General features: G+C 47.3%; 4 protein-coding genes across 6 annotated transcripts in view; 3 read left to right on the plus strand and 1 right to left on the minus strand.

The window, feature by feature from the left end:
* The window catches only part of LOC309336608 (uncharacterized protein), a 135820-nt gene extending 126870 nt beyond the window's left edge, over positions 1-8950 (plus strand). The window contains exon 6 of the transcript XR_014154055.1: positions 8157-8950. The gene's annotated coding sequence lies outside the window, so the exon portion shown is untranslated. The remainder of the gene's footprint in view (positions 1-8156) is intronic.
* LOC309337030 (uncharacterized protein) lies at positions 2165-16431 on the plus strand. Of its 2 annotated transcripts, XR_014154094.1 has the most exons (3): positions 2165-2297; positions 6318-7833; positions 16334-16431. XR_014154094.1 is itself a non-coding variant. In XM_081853669.1 (2 exons), the coding sequence occupies exon 2, from the start codon at positions 6365-6367 to the stop codon at positions 7583-7585; it is 1221 nt and encodes a 406-aa protein (XP_081709795.1). In that variant the 5' UTR covers positions 2165-2297; positions 6318-6364; the 3' UTR covers positions 7586-7854. The 2 variants fall into 2 exon arrangements, 1 of the variants encoding a protein (XP_081709795.1); XM_081853669.1 differs by lacking the exon at positions 16334-16431 and having other exon boundaries at positions 6318-7854.
* Positions 13580-21758, minus strand: LOC309336772 (uncharacterized protein). The gene is made up of 4 exons (XM_081853077.1): positions 21294-21758; positions 18297-19109; positions 17158-17287; positions 13580-15312 (listed from the first exon to the last, which is right to left on the minus strand). The coding sequence occupies exons 2-4, from the start codon at positions 18858-18860 to the stop codon at positions 14222-14224; spliced, it is 1785 nt and encodes a 594-aa protein (XP_081709203.1). The 5' UTR covers positions 18861-19109; positions 21294-21758; the 3' UTR covers positions 13580-14221.
* Positions 21759-22497: 739 nt separating this feature from the next.
* LOC309337266 (zinc finger protein 174-like) overlaps positions 22498-23041 on the plus strand; it is a 124038-nt gene continuing 123494 nt past the window's right edge. Inside the window, exon 1 of one of the 2 annotated variants that reach the window (XM_081854036.1) lies at positions 22498-22993. In XM_081854036.1, the coding sequence (XP_081710162.1) occupies positions 22712-22993 (282 nt within the window). In that variant the 5' untranslated portion in view covers positions 22498-22711. The remainder of the gene's footprint in view (positions 22994-23041) is intronic. The other variant, XM_081854037.1, reaches the window with a different exon arrangement.

Raw genomic sequence — 23041 nt, forward strand, 5'->3', positions numbered from 1 at the left:
TGTTTATCTCCTGTCTGGCAGGTTACCTGTTAATGGTCACTTGATTGGATTACCTGGGGAGCCTGGCCAGTCTTTTGTAATGATAAATACTTAGTTCCTGAGCCAGGTCACGGGCTCATCCTATTCATTCACAGACATACCCTTAAGACAGGATTTGTGAACAAAAAGACAATGGGGAGGCTTTTCCATTTTCCTTCGACCTTGCAGAGAAATATTTGAGGTCAATTTAGGAGGGACAAAATGGTTTCAGGACTTTTTCTGTGGGGTTTCAGACATGTGGTTTATATATGCAGTTATGAACATTTTATACACACACACACACACACACACACACACAGTGCTACCTCCAGTTACATACACTTCAGGTTACAGACTCCGCTAACCCAGAAATAGTGCTTCAGGTTAAGAACAGAAATCGTGGTCCAGCGGCGCGGTGGCAGTGGGAGGAATTAGCTAAAGTGGTGCTTCAGGTTATGAACTGTTTCAGGTTAAGAACAGACCTCCGAAACAAATTAAGTACTTAACCCGAGGTACCACTGTGTATGTATATATATATATATGACCTTAATTTTTTTATTTCAAGGGGAACAGTGGTCTCCTAGCAACTGTCAGCACCATTAACAAACTACAACACCTAGATTTTTATTTTTTTTTTGCAGGGGAGGGGAGGCATTACTGTTTATAATAGTAATCATCGTGTTTTAAATGCATATAGTAGGTGAATGCCACCCTATGTTCTATCACAAACGTTTCCCAAGTTGCCCCTTTGCCTTCCCCTTTGAGTCCCCAGTAACATTCTCTTGGTAGGATGAGAGAGACGCTCTTGGGAATCATAGAAACAGAACTACCTAAATTGTACAGTGGTACCTCGGGTTACATACGCTTCAGGTTACAGACTCCGCTAACCCAGAAATCGTGCTTCAGGTTAAGAACTTTGCTTCAGGATGAGAACAGAAATCGTGCTCTGGTGGCGCAGTGGCAGCAGGAGGCCCCATTAGCTAAAGTGGTGCTTCAGGTTAAGACCAGTTTCAGGTTAAGAACGGACCTCCGGAACAAATTAAGTACTTAACCTGAGATACCACTGTATAGCAATTTATTCATTTATGTGACTACAGCGGCAAGAATATTACTTTCCACAAAATGGAAAGAAATCCCAGCAAAGGAAAAAGGAATACAAAAACTTATGGAAACGGCGAAACTTACCGGAAGAATAAGAAATCAAGAAAACAAACTTTTATAAAAGAATGGAAATGGTTTATTGAATATTTACAGATAAATTGTAAACAGATAAAAACACTGGCAGGATTATTGTAATAACCTGCAGCTACATTAAGAGTACTGTACAGTGGTACCTCTGGTTATGTACTTAATTCGTTCTGGAGGTCCGTTCTTAACCTGAAACTGTTCTTAACCTGAAGCACCACTTTAGCTAATGGGGCCTCCCGCTGCCGCTGCACCGCCGGAGCACAATTTCTGTTCTCATCCTGAAGCAAAGTTCTTAACCCGAGGTACTATTTCTGGGTTAGCGGAGTCTGTAACCTGAAGCATCTGTAACCTGAAGCGTATGTAACCCGAGGTACCACTTGTATATATTTAAAGGAGATAAACAAATAAGTTAAGTTAATTTGAATATGCAGAAGATATTTAAAATAAAAATAAATGTAAGGAACCACAGAAAGGGGGGGAAGGAAGTCAAGATTTAAAATGTCAAAACGATTGTAAAATCAGTGAAATGTATATATCTGAATAGTATTAATATTTTTTTTTTTAAAGAGGATTGGGAGAGGCGCCTTGCCTGGAACCCTGGACAGCCGCTGCCAGTCAGTGTAGACAACACTGCGCTAAATGGACCAATTTTCTGACTCTGCATATGGCATCTTCCTTTGTTAGGCTCACCCCAAACATCACCCCCCTCCGCCCCCAAAAGCCAGCAAGCTTGGGAGCTGTCCAGAATTCTTCACCAGAAACTTCCTTGCAGTTTCACGGATAATTTGGAATTTATTTATTTTCTCTCCCTCCGCGCCTTTGCAAGGAGTCGCCCCAAATTCACGATTGCTAGAGAGACTCTGTTTTCGCGTCTCTCTTTTTTTTTTTTTTTTTGCAAAAGGGGACGATAAACGGCGACGGCCACTTCCTGTTCCTTCCTCTCTCTCTCTGTCTCCTTTTCAATTGCTCCAGCAAAACCCATTTGCAAATCGGCGCTTGCAGGAGCTGTTTTGCAGAGCCGCTTCTTTTGCGCGCGTCTTGCTGCGCGCTGCGCTCTTGCAGGCGGCGGTGCGCCCGGAGGGCTTGCGGAGGTAGGAAAGTTGCTTCCCTTAAAATCTTGCTTAGTCTTCCTTCTCTTTTCTCTTTTTTTCCAGTGGGGGAGGAGGAGAGACAAAAGGCGAGGTAGTGCAGCGAGGGGGGACAATAGGAAACTCCCCTCCCCGTCTTGGGGGGCTGGAAAAGCTGGATCGCAAATATTTAGATCTCTGTCTGGAACAGGGGAGGAGGTGGAGTTGTAAATAAAAAATATGCCCTTATGGGGTATCCAAGAGCCCATATAGAGTCCTTACATAGGTTCCCTATGGGTAGGAGAAAATAACAGAGGTGGGAAAAGAGAAACCTTCATAATCCAGGATTATGGCAAAGGGGGCCTTTTTAAGGTTGCCAATGCAGGGTGCGAAAGCCTGGTTTTGCTCTTGGACAGTGGTTGGATATGCAGAAACGTGGATGTGCAAGAAAAAAGCAGGTGTGGAGCTTTTTTGCCACACAGGGACAAAGACGCCTGCAGATCGGCATGCTCTCCAAAGGCACAGCTGCAGGCTGTGTTGGAAAAGTTGGCAACCCCTCCTAACTACCCTCTTCCTCCTCCTTTTAAATGCAGGTCGATCTGAGAAACGCCCCAGGGAACGGCCAGACCTCAGTGGCAGAGTAGCTGTCCTGCATGCAGAAGGTCCAAAATCCTTGCCATCTCCGCTGGCAATGAAATCCCAGAGAGCGGCTGCCAGTCAGTGTAGACAATACTGAGCTCAGTGAATAATAATAATAATTTATTATTTGTACCCCGCCCATCTGGCTGGGGTTCCCCAGCCACTCTGGGCGGCTTCCACAGGGACCAAAAATACACTAAAAGGTCACACATTAAAAACTTCCCTGAACAGGGCTGCCTTCAGATGTCTTCTGAATGTCAGGTAGTTGTTTATCACTTTCACATCTGATAGGAGGGCATTCCACAGGGTGGGTGCCACTACCGAGAAGGCCCTCTGCCTGGTTCCCTGTAGCTTTGCTTCTCGCAGTGAGGGAACCGCCAGAAGGCCCTTGGCACTGGACCTCAGCGTTCCTGGCAGAACAATGGAGGTGGAGACACTCCTTCAGGTATACTGGGCCAAGGCCGTTTAGGGCTTTCAAGGTCAACACCAACACTATGAATTGTGCTCGGAAACGTACTGGGAGCCAATGTAGGTCTTTCAAGGTGTTATGTGGTCTCGGCGGCCGCCCCCAGTCACCAGTCTAGCTGCTGCATTCTGGATTAGTTGTAGTTTCCGGGTCACCTTCAAAGGTAGCCCCACGTAGAGCGCATTGCAGTAGTCCAAGCAGGAGATAACCAGAGCAGGCACCACTCTGGCAAGACAGTCCGCGGTCTAGCTCTGGTACATGACAGCTTCCTGTTTCTCTGTACAAGGCAAGCAGAAGCTCCTAGGTTCGAGCCTCAATGGCCTCTCCAGTCACCCTGTGGTCCTCAGACAAAGGGCAAGATGTGGATTTAATTAATTAAATAATAGCTATAATACTTCTCTTCCTGAAACCCCCATAGAGCTTCTGCCAATCAGCGCAGACAGTTCTCAGCCGGATGGGCCAACACTCCAGAACTCTGTTACAAGGCGGCACATCCCTGACACGGGAACAAAACCGGAAGCTGCCTTATTCCGCGTCGGAAAATCAACACTGACTGGCAGAGGCTCTCCAGGGTTTGGGGCAGCAGCTTTTCCCGTTCTTGCCCAGAGGCACCGGGAATCGCACCCGGGATAAGGCAGACGCTCCGGCCCTGAGCTACGGTGTTTCCAGGAACCAGGCAGAGGGCCTTCTCGGTGGTGGCGCCTGCCCTGTGGAATGCCCTCCCATCAGATGTCAAGGAAATAAGCAACTCTCTGACTTTCAGAAGACATCTGAAGGCAGCCTTGTTTAGGGAAGTTTTTAATGTTTGATGTTTTATCGTGTTTTAAATATTTTTAGGGGAGCTGCCCAGAGTGGCTGGGGAAGCCCAGTTAAATGGGCAGGGTATAAATAAAGAAATAATAATAAATTATTATTATTATTATTATTATTATTATTATTATTATTATTATTAATTTCCCCCACAAACTTGAGTCAGCCCTGGTTTTAAAGGGCCCCTTGGGAGAAGCTTGCAGATTAGTGTGTATGAGGCAGCCTTGGGGAGCGACTTCCTGTGTCCCTTTCATAACTTATCCTTTGCTCCGGAGGTCATTGCAATGTCAAGTGTTGCATATTCAAAAGAGCATCTTTTGTGTCTGGGTGAATTAATGTGGGCTAACGGTCATTCTGTTGGGACGCGGGTGGCGCTGTGGGTTAAACCACAGAGCCTGGAACTTGCGGATCAGAAGGTCGGCAGTTCAAATCCCCGCAACGGGGTGAGCTCCCATTGCTTGGTCCCTGCTCCTGCCAACCTAGCAGTTCAAAAGCACATCAAAGTGCAAGTAGATAAATAGATACCACTCCGGCGGAAAGGTAAACGGCGTTTCGGTGCGCTGCTCTGGTTGGCCAGAAGCGGCTTAGTCATGCTGGCCACGTGACCCGGAAGCTGTACGCCGGTTCCCTCGGCCAGTAAAGCGAGATGAGTGCCGCAATCCCAGAGTCTGTCACGACTGGACCTAATGGTCAGGGGTCCCTTTACCTTTACCGGTCATTCCTGGGATCTATCCAGGTCAAATAGGGTTTGCTACCTCAAAAGCGCAGGAATTGGGTTGGTTTTGGGGGTGGGGGTGAGCTGCAGGCCGATGCACAGGAAGGTAGTACATGGTCTTTGCTCCTGGAAAAGGAAAATGGCCATAGCTCTGGTGAAGCTCCACGATCCCTAACATCTTGAGGTAGGACTGAGAATGTTCCCTGCCTGGAACCCAGGGGAACAGGGCTGGATTAACCATTAAGCAAAATAAGGCTGTGCTCAGGGCATCAAGGGAAGGAGGCCTTCACAGAAATTTCACATTGTCGGATTTTTAGCATTAATGATCCCAAATTGCTCAGCTGAGTGTTCCATTTTCTCAGTTGAAGTGTATTAAAAGTCCCAACTGCACAGCTAGGCAACAAGGCAGGCTGGATGCCTTTTCTCTACCCTTAAGTATAGAAGCAGATGTGTTATGTAAGACTAGTTTGGAGGATCTGATCAAAAACTTTGCAACTAGAAAAAGTAGGGGATTTTTAAAAAATATTTAAACAAAGTGGAAGTATACGAAAATAAACATTGTTCTCCATTTTCCCCATTGTTTCGTTTCATTTTGGAAAATACAATTTTATTTTGCGGTTTACAGTGGTACCTCTGGTTAAGAACTTAATTCATTCTGGAGGTCCGTTCTTAACCTGAAACTTTTCTTAATCTGAGGTACCACTTTAGCTAATGGGGCCTCCTGCTGCCACCACCACGCGATTTCTGTTCTCATCCTGAAGCAAAGTTCTTAATCCAAGGTACTATTTCTGGGTTAGCGGAGTCTGTAACCTGAAGCGTCTGTAACCTGGGGTACCACTGTATTATTGTTTATTCTATTGTTTCTATTTTGAATTAGATCTCTTTGGGGGCCTTTAAAGGTCTTAATCTGACCCCTGCAGGAGAGCCACTGCCAGTCAGTGTGGGAAATACTGAGTTAGAGGCCTCAGTCCAGTATACCTGAAGGAGCGTCTCCACCCGCATCGCTCTGCCCGGACACTGAGGTCCAGCGCCAAGGGCCTTCTGGCGGTTCCCTCGCTGCAAGAAGCCAAGTTACAGGGAACCAGGCAGAGGGCCTTCTCGGTAGTGGCACCCGCCCTGTGGAACGCCCTTCCACCAGATGTCAAACAGAAAAATAACTACCAAACTTTTAGAAGACATCTAAAGGCAGCCCTGTTTAGGGAAGCTTTTAATGTTTAATAGGTTATTGTATTTTAGTGTTTTGTTGGAAGCCGCCCAGAGTGGCTGGGGAAACGGGGTATAAATAATAAATTATTATTATTATTATTGTTGTTGTTGTTGTTGTTGTTATAGAGGGACCCATGGTCAAACTCACCTGTGGCACAGAGAATGAGTCCTGTTTAGGTCGCTTCTCACTCTCGTTTTCCTTTTTTAGCCTGAAAAACATATCTTTCAAAGAAAATTCCCGCCGCCGGAGAACAAATGAGTGACAGCAAAGAGGAGGCCACCGAGACGAAAACCCCCGACCTCATGGAAGCGTGTGGGCCCTTGCTGGAAGCGCCCGATGGCCTTTCTGGCTTTCACGACATGGAAGGCATCTGCGAGATCAGCCATCTCCCGGAAGGCCCGCCAAGCCTCCTCCCCGTCTTGGACGAAGGCGGCTCGGTCGAAGGGACCTCCTACATCTGCACCGAATGCGGAAAGAGCTTCTGCAGCATCTCAAGCCTCATCAGCCACCAGAAGAGGAACCACTCGGGGGAGAAGCCCTACAAGTGCTCCGACTGCGGGCGCAGCTTCCACCAGAGCTCGGACCTGGTGAAGCACGAGCGGATCCACACGGGCGAGAAGCCCTACCAGTGCTCGGTGTGCGAGAAGCGCTTCAACCAGCGCTCCTACCTGATCGTCCACGAGCGCTTCCACACGAAGGAGAAGCCCTACAAGTGCTTCCTGTGCGGCAAGAGCTTCTGCTCCAACGCCCACCTCATGACGCACCAGAGGACCCACACGGGCGAGAGGCCTTACCAGTGCCCCGACTGCGGGAAGCGCTTCAGCACCAGCTCGAACTTCGTCAACCACAAGAAGACCCACACGGAGGAGAAGCCGTTCAGCTGCTCCCTCTGCGAGAAGAGCTTCAAGCGTAGCTCGAACCTCATCCAGCACGAGCGGACCCACACGGGCGAGAGGCCCTACACCTGCTTGACGTGCGGGGAGAGCTTCGCGTCCAACTCGGGCCTGGTGAAGCACCAGAGGAGCCACACGGGCGAGAGGCCGTACAAATGCTCCTACTGCGGCAAGAGCTTCAGCCAGAGCATGATCCTCACGCAGCACGAGAGGACCCACACGGGCGAGAAGCCCTGCAAGTGCCTCATCTGTGGAAAGAGCTTCCGCTCCAGCTCCGACCTCGTCAAGCACAAGAGGACCCACACGGGCGAGAAGCCCTACAAGTGCTCGCTGTGCGGGAAAAGCTTCACCACCAGCTCGGACGTGGTGAAGCACGAGCGGACCCACACGGGCGAGAAGCCCTACAAGTGCGGCACCTGCGGGAAGAGCTTCAGCCAGAGCGCACACCTCATGCAGCACCAGAGGATCCACACGGGGGAGAAGCCGTACATGTGCCTCGTCTGCGGGAGGTGCTTCACCTGCAGCGCGCACCTCGTGGTCCATAAAAGAACCCACAAAGACCGGGAGGCTCTGCAAGCCTAAAATGTTCTGGCGTTAAGGGTTCTTTTGGAGGGGGTGTGGGGAGTGCTTCCTGCTGAATGGGGAATAGAAACGGCTTTACTCCCCGGTCTGACATAGTTGAGCAGCAAAGATCCCATGCAAAAAAAAGAGAGAGGGAATCTTAGGAACGTACTATGCAGTTGCTTAAACCAGACTTTTATAAAAACAATGTGGAGCCTGTTTTTAGAGGTGTGCGTGAAGCAGAAAAATTTAGTACAGTGGTACCTCGGGTTACAGGCGCTTCAGCTTACAGACCCAGAAATAGTACCTTGGGTTAAGAAGTTTGCTTCAGGATGAGAAGAGAAATTGCGCGGTGGCGGCGCAAGGCCCCATTAGCTAAAGTGGTGCTTCGGTGGGAAGGTAAACGGCGTTTCCGTGCGCTGCTCTGTTTCGCCAGAAGCGGTTTAGTCCTGCTGGCCACATGACCCGGAAGCTGTACGCCGGCTCCCTCAGCCAGTAAAGCGAGATGAGCGCTGCAACCCCAGAGTCAGCCACGACTGGACCCAATGGTCAGGGGTCACTTTAGCTTTACCTCGGGTTACAGACGCTTCAGGTTACAGACGCTTCAGGTTACAGACTCTGCTAACCCAGAAATAGTACCTCGGGTTAAGAACTTTGCTTCAGGATGGGAACAGAAATCATGCTCTGGTGGTGCGGCGGCAGCAGGAGGCCCCATTAGCTAAAGTGGTACTTCAGGTTAAGAACGGTATCAGGTTAAGAACGGACCTCCGGAACGAATTCAGTACGTAACCAGAGGTACCACTGTAACCAGTTTAATTGTATTATGCATGGGGGAGGAAATTCCTGCCCAGCTAGGAAAGAAGCCATAACATTTCCACACAGGCCTGTTCCTGTACTTCGCTGAGTAGCGCAGGCAGTAACGCCAAGGTGAACCTGACCAGGTTTCTCGTCGCAGTCAGTGGACCCCCGGTCTGTTTTTAGGGCAAATGGGGCACCATCCCACCAACCTCCATCCTTGACCTGCCTTCCCACTTGCATCCAATCTAAGGGGTGGCGCTGTCTGTCGGCTTCTTCCTGCTTGGTCTCAGTGTGGCCCTTGTAGAACTCTGTAAGAGGGGATCAAGGCCAGCGTTAGTTGGCTGTGCCCGTCGCTGGCTCTCTGGCGCCGCCTACTGTCGGCCTCCCTGCCTTCCGCCCTACCGATATCAATGGAACCCAGCGACACATTCGTGCAAGGGATCAGAGCATATATTGTGCTAAGGCACTCTGGGTCATGGGATTTTGGGTGCGGAGGAGAGACCTAGCTGCAAGAGCAACTGCAGGCGGGGAAGCAGCTACAGAATCCAACCGCCGGTGCAAAAAATAAATAAATGGGTTTTTCATGCATTACTGTATGTTATTTCATGGTAATAAATAGATGGTTGTTTTGTGTGCAGGCCTTCTTTATCAAGAGCCCTAACCTGTGCATCAGTACCTTGGGTCATGTGTGTTTTGCAGCATTCTGACCCAAACCCAAACTGCTTGATTCCCCAATATGAGGACCACACTTAAATTTTTGCTCATTAAAAATTCCTTTTGTGGGGAGAGGAAGTTTCATGACACTCCCCGCTTGCTTATTTCTTATACACGTGCGCACACACACATCACTGTCCTTTACCATTTTGATACCAAAAACACACAAATAAGACACACAAGAGCTTCTTTCTGAGGCAGCCGGGGGTCACCTTTAGGTAGTTTGATGTTTTCATGTCACATAGCCAATTGGATTTGGCTACGTGAAATCACAAAATGGGGACTGTGCTTTCTATATACCGACATTTGTTTTATCCCATTTTTTCAGGATTAGTGGAGCTCTTGCCCAAGCATGGCACATACATGCAATTTGTAGGGTGTTTTTGTAACTCCACCTGTCGCATCGTTTAAGGTCAGCCTTCTAAAACAAGAGGCGATGGCGATCAGGCTGGAATCAGAAGTGGACCCTGAAAGCAGCTGGGGCGGCTGTTAACCAACTTTGCGTTCTTGCTCTGCCAGTGGCATTTTCCCAGAGATGCTTTGCTGACATCACCATGCTGTGGGTGGTCCTGCTCCCCTGACAAGGGGCAGCCAATCCGGGTGAGGCAGGGAAATGCAGATTGCAGTGATGTCACTTTATGAGGATACTGGAGAAAAAGGAGGAGATTGGGGACACTGGAAGCTTCCTTATGCCGATTCAGACCCTTGTTCCATCTAGCTCAGTATTGCCCACACTGACTGGCAGCTGCCTGGAGATGCCAGAGATTAAAGCTGAGACCTCCTGCTGGGCTGTGAACTTCCCCCTGCTGTTTTTCATGCAAATGGGGGTGTCTGTTTCCAAACTTAAACAAATATATTATGGAGTTGGAAACACTTAAGGAAGAGGGCAAACAAAATGATTAAGGGGAGCTGGGTTTTTGTTTTGTTTTTTAAGAAAACGTTTTATTTAACAAAATTTAATCAACAAAAAACCTCTATGCAGTTTACATAATATACACAATATTTTTTAAAAGCACAAGATGAAAAGTTAACAAGGAATTTATCAAGGGGTAAAATTAAGTTTTAAGATAAGCAAGACATGTTGAAATTTGGACATGGGAAGCTGGCTAATTCTGAGTCAGACCAATGGTCCACGTAGCTCAGTACAGTTGGTTCTTGAACCTTGGTTCTTGAACACCTTGCGAGTTGGACGTTTTGGCTCCTGAATGCCGCAAAGCCGGAAGTGAGTGCTCCAGTTTGTGAACATTATTTGGAACCTGAATGTCTGAGACGGCTTCTATGGCTTCCGATTGTTCTTCTGTTAGCAGCTCTTCATAAGTTGCCCATTCACTCTTTACGTTTAATTTTTTTTTCAAGGGCTATTATCGGTGCTTCCCCCCCCAAAAAAATGTTTTGGAGTACTCTCATTTTGACTCAAGAAAATGACCGGGATAGGAAAGGAAGCCGCCGGCAGAGGTGGTAACAATGAAACTGACCAATCACCGTGCTAGATTCCAACTCCTACTTCACACATTAAACGCTCGCTTCCCTCGTGACAAGAAATGAGGCTGCCATCGGGGGTAGCAATGGAACTGATGATTCGCCGCACTGGAGAAGAAACTAATTTTTATTATTTTAGTTTCTTCTCCCGTTAGATTCACAAAATGTTTAGGGGTGTGCGTACCCCTGCATCACCCCAGAAAGAAAGCATTGGGTATTATAGTATTTTAAATATATGGTGCAAATGTAGCCCTAATGAGCACCAGCCGCCACTACTGGCAGAGAGAAAATGGCTAGGGAGAGGTTTTTCTCCCTCATCAGCTTGGACCCCAAGGCCGAAGCTGAACAGCGGGTGATTCAGAGCAGGCGAAAGGAAGACTTGCACAATTTAAAAAATGGCATTTGCTGACACAAGCTGTGGTGATGGCCGCCAAATTGTGGATGGCTGTGAATGAAAAAGAAATCGGTGGCTGCTAGTATAGTCTGAGGCGGCGCATGAGGCTACCATCTTGCTCGCTCTGGTCACTGGGAGAATAGGTGGCCATTTGGGAGCCATCTTGTGTGTGAGAGAAATCCCTATTTCCCTCACAGAAATGAGGGTTTTCCTAACAATTCTCGACACACCGAACAAACACCACTTGCCAGGATTCTTTGGGGGAAGCCATGATAGTTAGTGTGATATGATAGCGCTTTAAATGTATGTTGCAGATGTGGCACAAGTATTTGCCCTCTTCACATATATAGGGGAGATGCTATCCCTGTCTTTTCCTCACAGAGCTTGTTTCCAAATCCCTCAAGCATCCTCATTGTCTTCTGAGCTTCTTCCAATTTGTCTTCATCCTCCTTAAAAGTGTGGTAGCCAAAAGACTGACTCCAGATGAGTTCTGGATTACCGCAGAATAAACTCCTTTTGAGTATTGTATAGGAATTATGAGGCAGATTTCTTTAAAGATGCAGGCCTTTGTCCTGTTCCCAAATGGACTATTCCACCCGGAATTTCCCCCAGCACTTCAAACTACACAAGAGCGTATTTATTCAAGTAAGGGATCGTGGTTGTACATGGTTGACACAAAATTAAACATTCCAGGCATTACAGGGAGGGGAAAACCTATGGTTTTCCACTGGTTTGGTTGGACTCCAACTCCTATCAGCCCCAACCAGTATGGCCAATGGCCAGGGATGATGGGAGTTGGAGTCCAGCACTATTTGAAAGGCCACACGTTCATCTTCCAAGGATAGTGCAGCCTGGGAGAGAGAGCTTCCTTTCACAAAATGTGCACCAGCCTGGATGAAAGACAAAATGCTCATAGACCTGATGCATTTGGTTAATGGGCTATCTATCCGGAAGACAATTATATTTTGAGGTGTTAGTTGATCTAGCAGGGTCATTCCTTCCTGGCTCTGTTTGCTTCCCCCCTCTATCTCTTGAACAGCCTTTAATCTGTTGGAAGGAAGTGAGAATGACCTTTTTTTGATGTTAGACATTGTTTGGAGAACCTGCGGCATGGGAAGAGGTGGCTAGCTGATAAATAATCTGCACATAGCTCGCTGAGCAAGGCATGTAGGTGAACAGGCTAGGTAGCTATAAATCAGATGGTTTTGGGGCAGAGTTCTTTGAAGCTCCCGCACGAACTATCTCATGCTCTCTCTGCCACCCTATCTCTGAGGGCCGAATGAGAACAAGGACCACAGATGGCCCATCTCAGGTTTCGTCTCCAACCTTGAATGGAGCCTTGAAATGTCTCTGTGTGTGACCCCAATCTGTGCTTACATTCAGAGCACGCCGATACCACTTTAAACATCCGTGGCTTTCCCTGGAAAACTCCTGGGAGCTGCAGTGAAGGAGGCAGAGAGTTGTTGGAGAACCCCTACTCCCCTCACTAAGCTCCAGTTCTCTGAGTTGCCTGAGGAGGGTGACTGACTCTTGAACCACTCTGCAAATTGCAGCTCTGCAGGGCAAGCTAAAGACATTTTGGCGCCTGAGGTGAACTACAAAATGGTTTCTCCTCTTGCTGCCAGGGAAGAAGGGGCGAGGGGCGATCTCCATCAGGAACAAGAGCGGAATCAAATCGACCTTTCCTTATGGTTGAAATGGGAATCAAAGGCTATTCGGGGGGGGGGGCACTATGAATCACACTAGGTGGGTGCAGATCCCAGGAGGTCCCCCAGCCATTTCCGCCCTAGGGAGGAGTCTAGCAGCGCCTCCTATTCCAAGAGGCCACAGTAGAGGCAGCACTGTGGGACGGTGTGACATGTGCCTCCTAGGTGGGTCATAGGGAAAGGGTAAAAATGAGTGTGATGTGATTGGCAAGTAGAAACTGATAGGAGGAGTTAGAGTGAGAGTGGGAGTTGTGTGAAAGTCAGTGGAGTGTTGGGAGTTGAAGGAGGAGGAGGGAGGTTATAAGTCTGGGTTGGTCGAGTTGTGTGGTGAGAGAATGAGAGGAATTGTTAGGTGGAGTCAGATAGATAGTTGGGACAATCAGTTGTTAGGAAAGCATAGGACAGTTATGGAACTAAGATTAAGAAACTGACAAGAAAAATTAACTGAAACCATAAGCTTGTTCATGCCTAAAAATAAACTTGATTATTTGTTAACGTTAACAACTGACTGGATTCCGTGTGTCCCCGCGAGGAGAAACGGGTTGGTGGCAGAGAAGAAAGCAATTACAGTAGTGGCACAGGGTCAATAGACCGTCAAACGTCCGGGGGCCCTGTGTGATCGCCACAGACGGCTGCCAAGGAGGCGGAAGATTTGTCCTCCAAGGAGTGTGCCTCAGCCATCGCGGTCACCGAGGTAGCAGTGCATGATGGAGGCTGGATCAGCTGCCCCCGTGGATCCTGCTGTCTGAAGCAATCAGCTTACCTTGCCTCATGGGTGGGCCAGCCCTGCTGCTCTGTGAGGGAAATGGCAGATAGGACGTAATTATTGACATCCCTTTTTTAAAAATAATATTTTATTAAATTTTCAACAAAAATAAAAATAAAACAAACAACAACAACCACAACCACAAACACAAACAAGGAAAAATATTCATCCAACCGGTCAGTCGAGATCTACTGGTCGACCGTGGGGCGTCCCTGGTCGATTGTGTGATCCCACCCTGCCCCCAAAAGCTCAACAACTTTTTAATAGTGGGAGTAGATCGCAGTCTCTTAGGAGTTGGACATGCCTGCTGTAAGGCAAGGATGGGATCCAGAAGCCCTCCAGATGTTGATGGACTGCAACTCCTGGCCGGTGGACCATGATGGGAGATGGGAGCCCAGCGGCAGATGAAGGACCTCAGGTTCCTCATCCCTGCTTTAAGGCTTCAACTGCCAAAAGGTGAGCCTAGCTACCTATTCTTTCTAGGGCTGATTTTCCAGTATCCAGTGGGGCAAATGGGCTACATGAAACACTAACCATGAAACACTAACCATGTGGACAACAGCCCTGCGCTATGTGTTTAGAAGCTTATCTTTCTCTCTAACTAGCTGTACGTAGAGATCTGGAAGGCGGGGAATTCTCTATTAGGAATATGAGTTGCATGAAAAGAAGACTCCCCTGTGACACAGATTTATAGGATTTCCAGTTCTGTGTAGAATCTCTGGTGTTTATTAAGATTTGTGTTGAGGTTCAATCTCTTCCGACAATTCAAGTATTGATAATGTTCCCATCTCCTGTAAAGTTCACTGTATGTCTATTACGGTGCAAACTCCCATTGTCCTCCTGTGTGAATGCTTTTGATGGCGGATAAGATACTGGCTCTGACTGAACCTCTTCCCACAATCCACACACTCGTGCAGCTTCTCTGTCGTGTGTCTCCTCTGGTGCCTGGTCAGGTACTGGCACACGCTGAAACTTTTCCCGCAGTCTAAGCATTCATACGGCTTCTCTCCTGAGTGGATTCTCTGATGGCTGAGAAGGTTAGATTTATTGGAAAACGTCTTGGTACAATCCGAGCACGTGTACGGCTTTTGCCCGGTGTGGATTCTCAGGTGGCTGAGAAGGTTGGATCGGTCCGAAAAGGTTTTGGAACAATCTGAGCATTTATAGGGTTTCTGCCCCGTGTGGATTCTCTTGTGGGTATTAAGATGCGAGCTCCGACGGAAGCATTTCTCGCAATCAGGGCACTCATAGGGTTTCTCTCCGGTGTGGGTTCTCTTGTGGCTGAGAAGGGTTGAACTCAGCCGGAAGCTTTTCCCACAGTCTGAACATTCGTAGGGTTTCTCCCCGGAATGGGTTCGCCTGTGGCTAATCAGGCCTGAGCTGCATCGGAAACTTTTCCCACACTCTGAACATTCGTATGATTTCTCCCCCGTGTGGGTTCTCCGGTGCCTATGGAGGTTGGAGCTCCGGCGAAAACTTTTCCCACAATCAGAACATTTGTATGGTTTTTCTCCCGTGTGGGTTCTCTGGTGCCTGTAGAAGTCTGAACTCCAACGGAAGCTCTTTCCACAGTCTGAGCACTCATAGGGTTTCTCCCCGGTGTGGGTTCTCTGGTGCTTATTAAGGTAAGCTTCGTCTCTGAACACCTTCCCACACACGTCGCACTTGTTCCTCCTTTTCCTGCTGTGGATTCTCTGATGCACTGTGATTTCGTGGAAGTGGCCGCCTTCATAAGTAATGGATTTGTTCGGCCATTCCTCCACTTCGCTCCCTTGCTCCCACTCTGGCCCATCCACGTTCCCATCGTATTCTTCCACTGCCTTATGATCAGTAACTTCCATCAACACTCCATGTGGCTCCCTCTCATCTTTACCAGGCCATTCGTCAGCTCCTGAAATCAAGAGACAAGGCGGATTAGTTTACGGCCAGGTGGCTCACCGGAGCAAGACGCTTTGAGGATATTACACTGATCCTGGTCCGACTACACTGGCTACCAATTAGTTTCCGGGCCCAATTCAAAGTGCTGGTTTTGACCTAAAAAGCTTTAAATGGATCAGAACTGCAATACCCCAAGGACTGCCTCTTTCCATATGAACCTACCCAGACCCTGAGATCTGAGGCCTTCCTTCGTGTGCCACCTTCTTGAGAGGTCCGGAGGGTGGCAACATGAGAACATGGCCTTCTCTGCAGTGGCTCCGTGTCTGTGGAATGCTTTCCCCCAGGGGAGAGTTCATTATAAAGCTTTAGGCAGCAGGCAAAAACATTCCTTTTTAACCAGGCCTTTGGTTGACCTGATCAATATCCTATACCCTTTTAAAATGTGGCTCTTTGGGTGTGTGTGTACAGGTGAAACTCAGAAAATTAGAATATTGTGGAAAAGTTCATTTATTTCAGTAATGCAACTTAAAAGGTGAAACTAATATATGAGATAGACTCATGACATGCAAAGCGAGATATGTCAAGCCTTTATTTGTTATAATTGTGATGTTTATGGCGTACAGCTGATGAAAACCCCGATTTAACAATCTCAGAAAATTAGAATATTAAATGAAATCAGCAAAACAAGGATTGCAAATAGAGCAATATTGGACCTCTGAGAAGTAGAAGCATGCACATGCACTCAGTACTTGGTTTGGGCCCCTTTTGCATCAATTACTGCCTCAGTGCAAAAATGAACTTTTCCACAATATTCTAATTTTTCGAGTTTCACCTGTATGTATTATTGGGTTATTGCTTTTATTTTTATTTTATATATTGTCATCTTTTTCATGAACCGCCCTGAGACCTCCGGGTATAGGGCAGTGTATGAATTCAATAAATAATATGATTGATTGATTGCATTCATATTCCATCTTTTCCTCCAAGGAGCTCAAGGTGGCATACAGTGGTACCTCGGGTTACAGATGTTTCAGGTTACAGACGCTTCAGGTTACAGACTCCGCTAACCCAGAAATAGTACCTCGGGTTAAGAACTTTGCTTCAGGATGAGAACAGAAATTGCACAGCAGTGGCAGCGGGAGGCCGCATTAGCTAAAGTGGTACCTCAGGTTAAGAACAGTTTCAGGTTAAGAACGGACCTTCAGAACTGTATATGGTTCTTTTCCTCCCTATTTTATCTTTACAACAATTCTGTGAGGTAGGTGAGTGCCTTAGTAGTGGATTTATAATGGACTGTCCAAACATTGTCCTGATTTATTAGTTGTTAAGAGCGGCACTGTGGATGCGGGTGCGCTGTGGGTTAAACCACAGAGCCTATGGCTTGCCGATCACAAGGTTGGCGGTTCGAATCCCCATGACGGGGTGATCTCCTGTTGCTTGCTCCCTGCTCCTGCCAACCTAGCAGTTCAAAAGCACGTCCAAGTGCAAGTAGATAAATAGGTACCACTCCGGCAGGGAAGGTAAACGCCGTTTCCGTGCGCTGCTCTGGTTCGCCAGAAGCGGCTTAGTCATGCTGGCCACATGACCTGGAAGCTGTACGCAGGCTCCCTCAGCCAGTAAAGCGAGATGAGCGCCGCAACCCCAGAGTCGGCCACGACTGGACCTAATGGTCAGGGGTCCCTTTACTTTTAAGAGCTTCAGAAGAGCCTGCTGGATCAGGCCAATAACCCCTCTAGTCCAGCATTCTGTTCTCACAGTGGCCACCCAGATGCCCCCACGGGAAACCCACAAGCAGGAGACAGAGCACCACCGAACACCCCACAGCCGCAACTAAAATCCATGGGCTGCTTACACTTACCAAGCGAGCTGACATCCTCCTTGACCTCTTGCTTGACCTCTCTGCACACCGGCCTCTGGGTGTTTTCCAGCACTGCGTCATCTACCACTGGGATATTCGCAGCCACTTCCTGGATCAGATTCTCTGTCCCCTGGAAACAATAGTGAAAGTTTTAGTTGAGGTATCACAACAACAACAACAACAACAATTTATTACTTATATTATTATTTATTACTTATATTATATTACCATTGTTCTGCCCGGACGCTGATGTCCAGCGCTGAGGGCCTTCTGGCAGTTCCCTCATTGCGAAAAGCAAAGCTACAGGGAAACAGGCAGAGGGCCTTCTCGGTAGTGGCAACCTCCCTGTGGAACGCCCTCCCATCAGATGTCAAAGAGATAAAGAACTACCTGACATTTAGAAGACTTCAGAAAGCAGCCCTGTTTAGGGAAGTTTTTAATGTGTGACATTTTAATTTATTTTAAATGTTTTAATCTTTGTTGGAAGCCGCCCAGAGTGGCTGGGGAAACCCAGCCACATGGGCGGGGGTACAAATTAATAATAATAATAATAATAATAATAATAATAATAATAATTTCCTGCCCATCTGACTGGATTTTCCCAGTCGGCTCCCTACAGTCGGCTCCCTACAGAATATTAAAAACACGATAAAACATCAAACATTAAAAACTTCCCTAAAGAGGGCTGCCTTCCGATGTCTTCTAAAAGTCAGGTAGTTAAGAACTTTGCTTCAGGATGAGAACAGAAATCGTGCTCTGGCGGTGCGGCGGCAGCAGGAGGCCCCATTAGCTAAAGTGGTGCTTCAGCTCAAGAACAGTTTCAGGTTAAGAACGGACCTCCGGAACGAATTACGGTAAGTACGTAACCAGAGGTCCCACTGTAGTTTAGTACAACATTTGATTCAGATTTTTTTTACTCTTGTTTTCCTCCTCTAAAAACTAGGTGCATCTTATGGTCAGATGCATCTTATAGAGCAAAAAATACGGTATGTGTCTTTTGCGGTTGATGTTTGTATCGAAAAATTGATTAAATAAATTAAAACAAACACAAGAAGGGCCATAGCTCGGCACTAGAACACCTGCTTTTCATGCAGAAAGCGGACACTAACGGGGACATCCCATCGCCGGAAGGGGCTCACCTGTTTTCTGTGCTGCTCTCCTTCTTCCCGTCTGGGCAGTAAGCTCTCTGCCAGAGTCACAGCCTGGATACAGGTCTCTGGGCCTTGTTCCATCACCCGGCTCCGGATTTCCTGGGGAAGGACAGCCAGGAACTGCTCCAGGATGACCAGCTCCAAGATCTGCTCCTTGGTGTGCCTCTCCGGCTTCAGCCACTGGTAGCATAGCTCCCGCAGCCGACTGTATGTCTCCCGTGGGCCTGCGGCTTCCTGGTAGGAGAAATGCCTGAAGCTCTGAAGCCGCCCTTCCAAGCTGCCAGGGAGCAGAGGAGCTGTTGTGCGGCCTGCTGGCGCAGGATGGGGAAGAAGAAGCGGGCTCCCCCATCCAGGCTGAGGGCATTGCAGGGCCTTGAGGAACTCTTGCCACTGGGCTTCCCAGCGCTGAGACGACAGGCCCTCTTCCGGCTCCTCTTTCATGCGTTGAGGAGGTGCCACCTCTCTGGGACTCTGCGTGAGGGTCCCCGCTTGAAGGATGCTAGGGGGTTGTCCTGCTCTTCCCGATCCCGTCTCCAATTCCTGCCCCTCCATTTTCACCTCGGGATCCGGCCCCTTTGCTCCAGCGCAGCCTCGGACCGCAGGGCAAGGAGAGAGCAAATAATTCCGCCTCCTGCAGGATTTCAGTGCATGCCAACTGTTTTCTGCAAATGCCACAGAAATATATTCTGCCACGCGTTTTCAGTGCGTAGGGGATGTCGCCAAAGGACTACTCCAAACAGCCTGAAGGGCTCTTTGTACTACACATCTTTTTCCGGAAATTTGAAGGATTTCCTCCTACTCCTGTCGGAAAGGGAAAGAAAATAAGCTTTCAACTTTCTTTTTATTTATACATTTTTATTGATTTTTAACATATTAATTAACATTCATACAACAGCACTTCTCATACAATTTTTTTGAGACTTCCGTCAACACCTCTGATGATTTCTGTACTTATCACTTATTATGCATTTCTTAATTTCATATTACCATTAGATATCTTTAACTAATAATTCTTCTCATTATCTTTTTTTTTTGCAATATTTCTAATAATTCACCTTACAAAACTTCTTGCAAACCTACTAGCGTAATCTGTTCATCACAATTACTTTTCAAATAGTCCGTAAATTTACTCCAGAGTAAATTTACTCTGAGAATCTCTGGTTTTGAATCCTGCAGGTTTTGAATCCTTCCTGTTAGTTTATCTAATTCTGCATAGTCCATCAGTTTCATCCTCCATTCCTTTTTCGTTGGTAATTCTTCTTGCTTCCAGTTTTGTGTCAATAGTATTCTTGCTGCCTTCATTGCATATAAAAACAATTTACAATCCTTTCTATTTATATCATCTCCTACAATGCCAAGTAAAAATGCTTCTGGTTTCTTAATAAATGTATACTTCAACATTTTTTTCATCTCATTATAAATCATTTCCCATAAGTTTTTCACCTTTTTACATTCCCACCACACGTGATGAAATATTCCTTCTTTTTCTTTACATTTCCAACATTTATTACCTAAGCTTTCAACTTTCATTCTAGTGCTTCTGATCTTGTGAACAGAATTTTATTGAATCAGGGCACAATCCTGTGCTCAGATCCTGCTGGGCTGAGCAGCTGAGGCTCCAGCGGATTTCTGGCTCAGCCAGACATAAGTCTCCCATCCCATCTTAGTCGGGGCTCATGCCAGCGTAGACCCAGAAGAAACAGGGCAATCTGAGGGACTTACTCTGGGGAACTTACTCTGATCATAAACTTGTTCAGCTCGGTCACATGACCTGGCAACCCAGCATTGGTTTCGCTGGCAAAAAAGGTGATAAAACTTAAGCCGCACAGTGGAAGTCCATGCGGTGGGGGGGGGGGGCAATCCTCAGAAATCGGTACCAGGATTACCTGTCAGTTCCCTTTCCACAGCTCTGAAACAGCACCAAGGAACTTTGCAGGTGGCTTCTAATCACATACAGCGGAACCTCGGGTTAAGTACTTAATTCGTTCCGGAAGTCCATTCTTAACCTGAAACTGTTCTTAACCTGAAGCACCACTTTAGCTAATGGGGCCTCCCGCTGCCACCATGCCACAGCCGTGCGATTTCTGTTCTCATCCTGAAGCAAAGTTCTTAACCCGAGGTACTATTTCTGGGTTAGCGGAGTCTGTAACCTGAAGTGTATCTAACCCGAGGTACCACTGTACTGGTAAATTCAGGTTGCAAAATTACAGCTGAACCCGCTTCCCGCTTTGATGCAACATCATCTAACCTTCAAATGAATGCTCTTTAAATTGGAAATGAATTGGGATGAATGCTCAGAAATAGTGCTTTAGGTTAAGAACTTTGCTTCAGGATGAGAACAGAAATCAGGCTCCGGCGGCACGGCGGCAGCAGGAGGCCCCATTAGCTAAAGTGGTGTTTCAGGTTAAGAACAGTTTCAGGTTAAGAACAGACCTCTGGAACATTTAAAGCACACACACACAACCACAAATAATCCTGGGAACTGTAGTTTAACACCCCCCCATAGAATTACATTTCTCAGTACTCTTAACAAACTACTATTCCAAGGTTTCAGGGATGGGGGTGGAGAAAATGTGCTTTAGATGTTTAGTTTGAATGCAGCTAGGGATCTTGAAGTCTGTGGTTATACCCTTGCTATAAACTGCTTTTAAATTTCTCCTCATCACCCTTGATCTAGGAAGGTATAGGGTCTCCCACCCCCTTAGTGCAACAAAAGCCCCCTCCCCGTATGTGTATCTATATTTTCCCCCTTATGTCTCCTTGCTAGGACCCATTGCAGTCATTCCAGTTGTGCTTTCTCTCGCCTTGCTAAGTTTTTAACACCAAAACGCCTTTCAGAAATCCGCCAGAGGGGAACCGCCTGAGTTGAGGGTGGGGTCCTAATTTCTTTTCTTTCTCCTCCTCCCCACCCGCAAGAATGAACAGGGCACTCCCACCCCCACCCAAGCCTTTAAAAATAATAATATTATTTTTTTGAAAAATTACCTGCACTTGAGATCTGCTGCAAAGACTTCTTAAGACAGCATCACATTAACTCAAGAGCTGAAGGTGCAAAATTTCAAAAGGTAGATGATCCCGGGCATAGAGTAGAGGGTGGGGAGGAGGAGGGGGTGAAGGAAGGAGAACCGGAAGGGACTTTGCACTATTTACAGTCCCCTTTTCAGTCCTCTCTGGCAACCAGAGCTTCTTATTGGTTTTAACTCCTTCCAGGGAAGGTGGTTAGGCACAGATTCTTAAAAAGAAGAGAGGAATTCCCTGAATTTTTCCTTGTTTTCATATGCTTTCACACCATTTGTGTTGTGTTATTAATGCTGTGGTTTATTGATTTTATATTGTGCACCGTTTAAGAGATTAAAAAAAAAACCAGAATAAGAAATTAAGTGGTTTATAAATGCTTTCACATAGGTTTAAAGCTGGCTGGCACTTGAGCCCTGTAGTTTTCCACATTGCTTTCGCAGGGCTGTCATGAGAAAACCTCACCAGCTTCACCAAAGGAAATTAAGGTTAGTCAGGGCTCCTTTGTTTGCTGCACCTTCATAGCTTTGGCCTGGGATCCTTTCAGCTGTCATTTCTGAAGATTAAACCAGATTAAATCTTGTGCAACAAATGCTGGGTGCTGCCTTGAACCCCATAAGGCCATTGCTCTCCCTAGCTCAGTACAGTGGTTCCTCGGGTTAGATACGCTTCAGGTTACGTACGCTTCAGGTTACGTAAGCTTCAGGTTACAGACTCCGCTAACCCAGAAATAGTACCTCGGGTTAAGAACTTTGCTTCAGGATGAGAACAGAAATTGTGCTCCGGCGGCGCAGCAGCAGCGAGAGGCCCCATTAGCTAAAGTGGTGCTTCAGGTTAAGAACAGTTTCAGGTTAAGTACAGACCTCCAGAACGAATTAAGTTCTTAACCCTGAGGTACCACTGTATTATCGCCTTCCTCTGGCTTCTCCAGGGTGGCACCCGTGGGTTGTCGTGGCACCCACAGTGTGCCACCGATGGGCTTGCCATGCTCTCCCCCATGTGATGCCACAATCCGTGAATGAAGCTGTTAAATAATCCCTGAATAAAGATTAAGATTTTTTTTTTAAAAAAAGAACAAACACATTTATTCATCCAACTCAGCCATTATAAATACATCCTGCAGTTGTGCAACTTGTTCGAGAGGACTGATTGTATAAGGAAAAGGATAAAACAGGCCTCTGTTATGGGGTGACTCATACAAATTTTTCATCCCTGCGTCTTTATGTTATTTAAATTCTGAATTAATACAGTACTGTACATATAGGTTCAGATCCATTATAGATGTCAGTACGAAGGAGCGGGCCTTTCAGTGGCTGGAGACCGGAGACAGAGAGGATTATGGGTAAGTGAAGGCAGCCATTTTGCGCAAGGACGCCTTGAGGAGGGAAATGCAGCGCCAGCGCTTTAGGCGCTTCTGCTACCAGGAGGCCGAGGGGCTCAGAGGGGCCTACAGCCAACTCCAGGAGCTTTGCTCCCAGTGGCTGAAAGTGGAGTGGCACACCAAGGAGCAGATCCTGGATCAGCTGATCCTGGAGCAGTTCCTGGCCGTCCTTCCGCCCGAGATCCAGAGCAGGGTGAGGGAGTGCAGCCTGGAGATCTGCTCCCAGGCGGTGACTCTGGCCGAGGGGTTCCTTCGGGTGCAGCAGGAGACCCAGAGGCAAGTGAAAGAGGTGAGGTATATTTAAAGCATCCTTATCCCACTTCAAACTTGTGTATCT

This window comes from Podarcis erhardii (assembly GCF_964252035.2).
Source record: "Podarcis erhardii genome assembly, chromosome: 2".
NCBI lineage: Eukaryota > Metazoa > Chordata > Lepidosauria > Squamata > Lacertidae > Podarcis > Podarcis erhardii.

Excerpts from the sequence above, each read along its gene's own strand:
- LOC309337030 (XM_081853669.1), top strand. The coding sequence starts at position 6,365 with ATGAGTGACAGCAAAGAGGAGGCCACCGAGACGAAAACCCCCGACCTC.
- LOC309336772 (XM_081853077.1), bottom strand. The coding sequence starts at position 18,860 with ATGGAGGGGCAGGAATTGGAGACGGGATCGGGAAGAGCAGGACAACCC. Across the intron at positions 17,288-18,296 it reads GAGAGCAGCACAGAAAACAG|GGGACAGAGAATCTGATCCA; the intron begins GTGAGCCCCTTC and ends TATTGTTTCCAG. Across the intron at positions 15,313-17,157 it reads GGAGGATGTCAGCTCGCTTG|GAGCTGACGAATGGCCTGGT; the intron begins GTAAGTGTAAGC and ends TCTTGATTTCAG.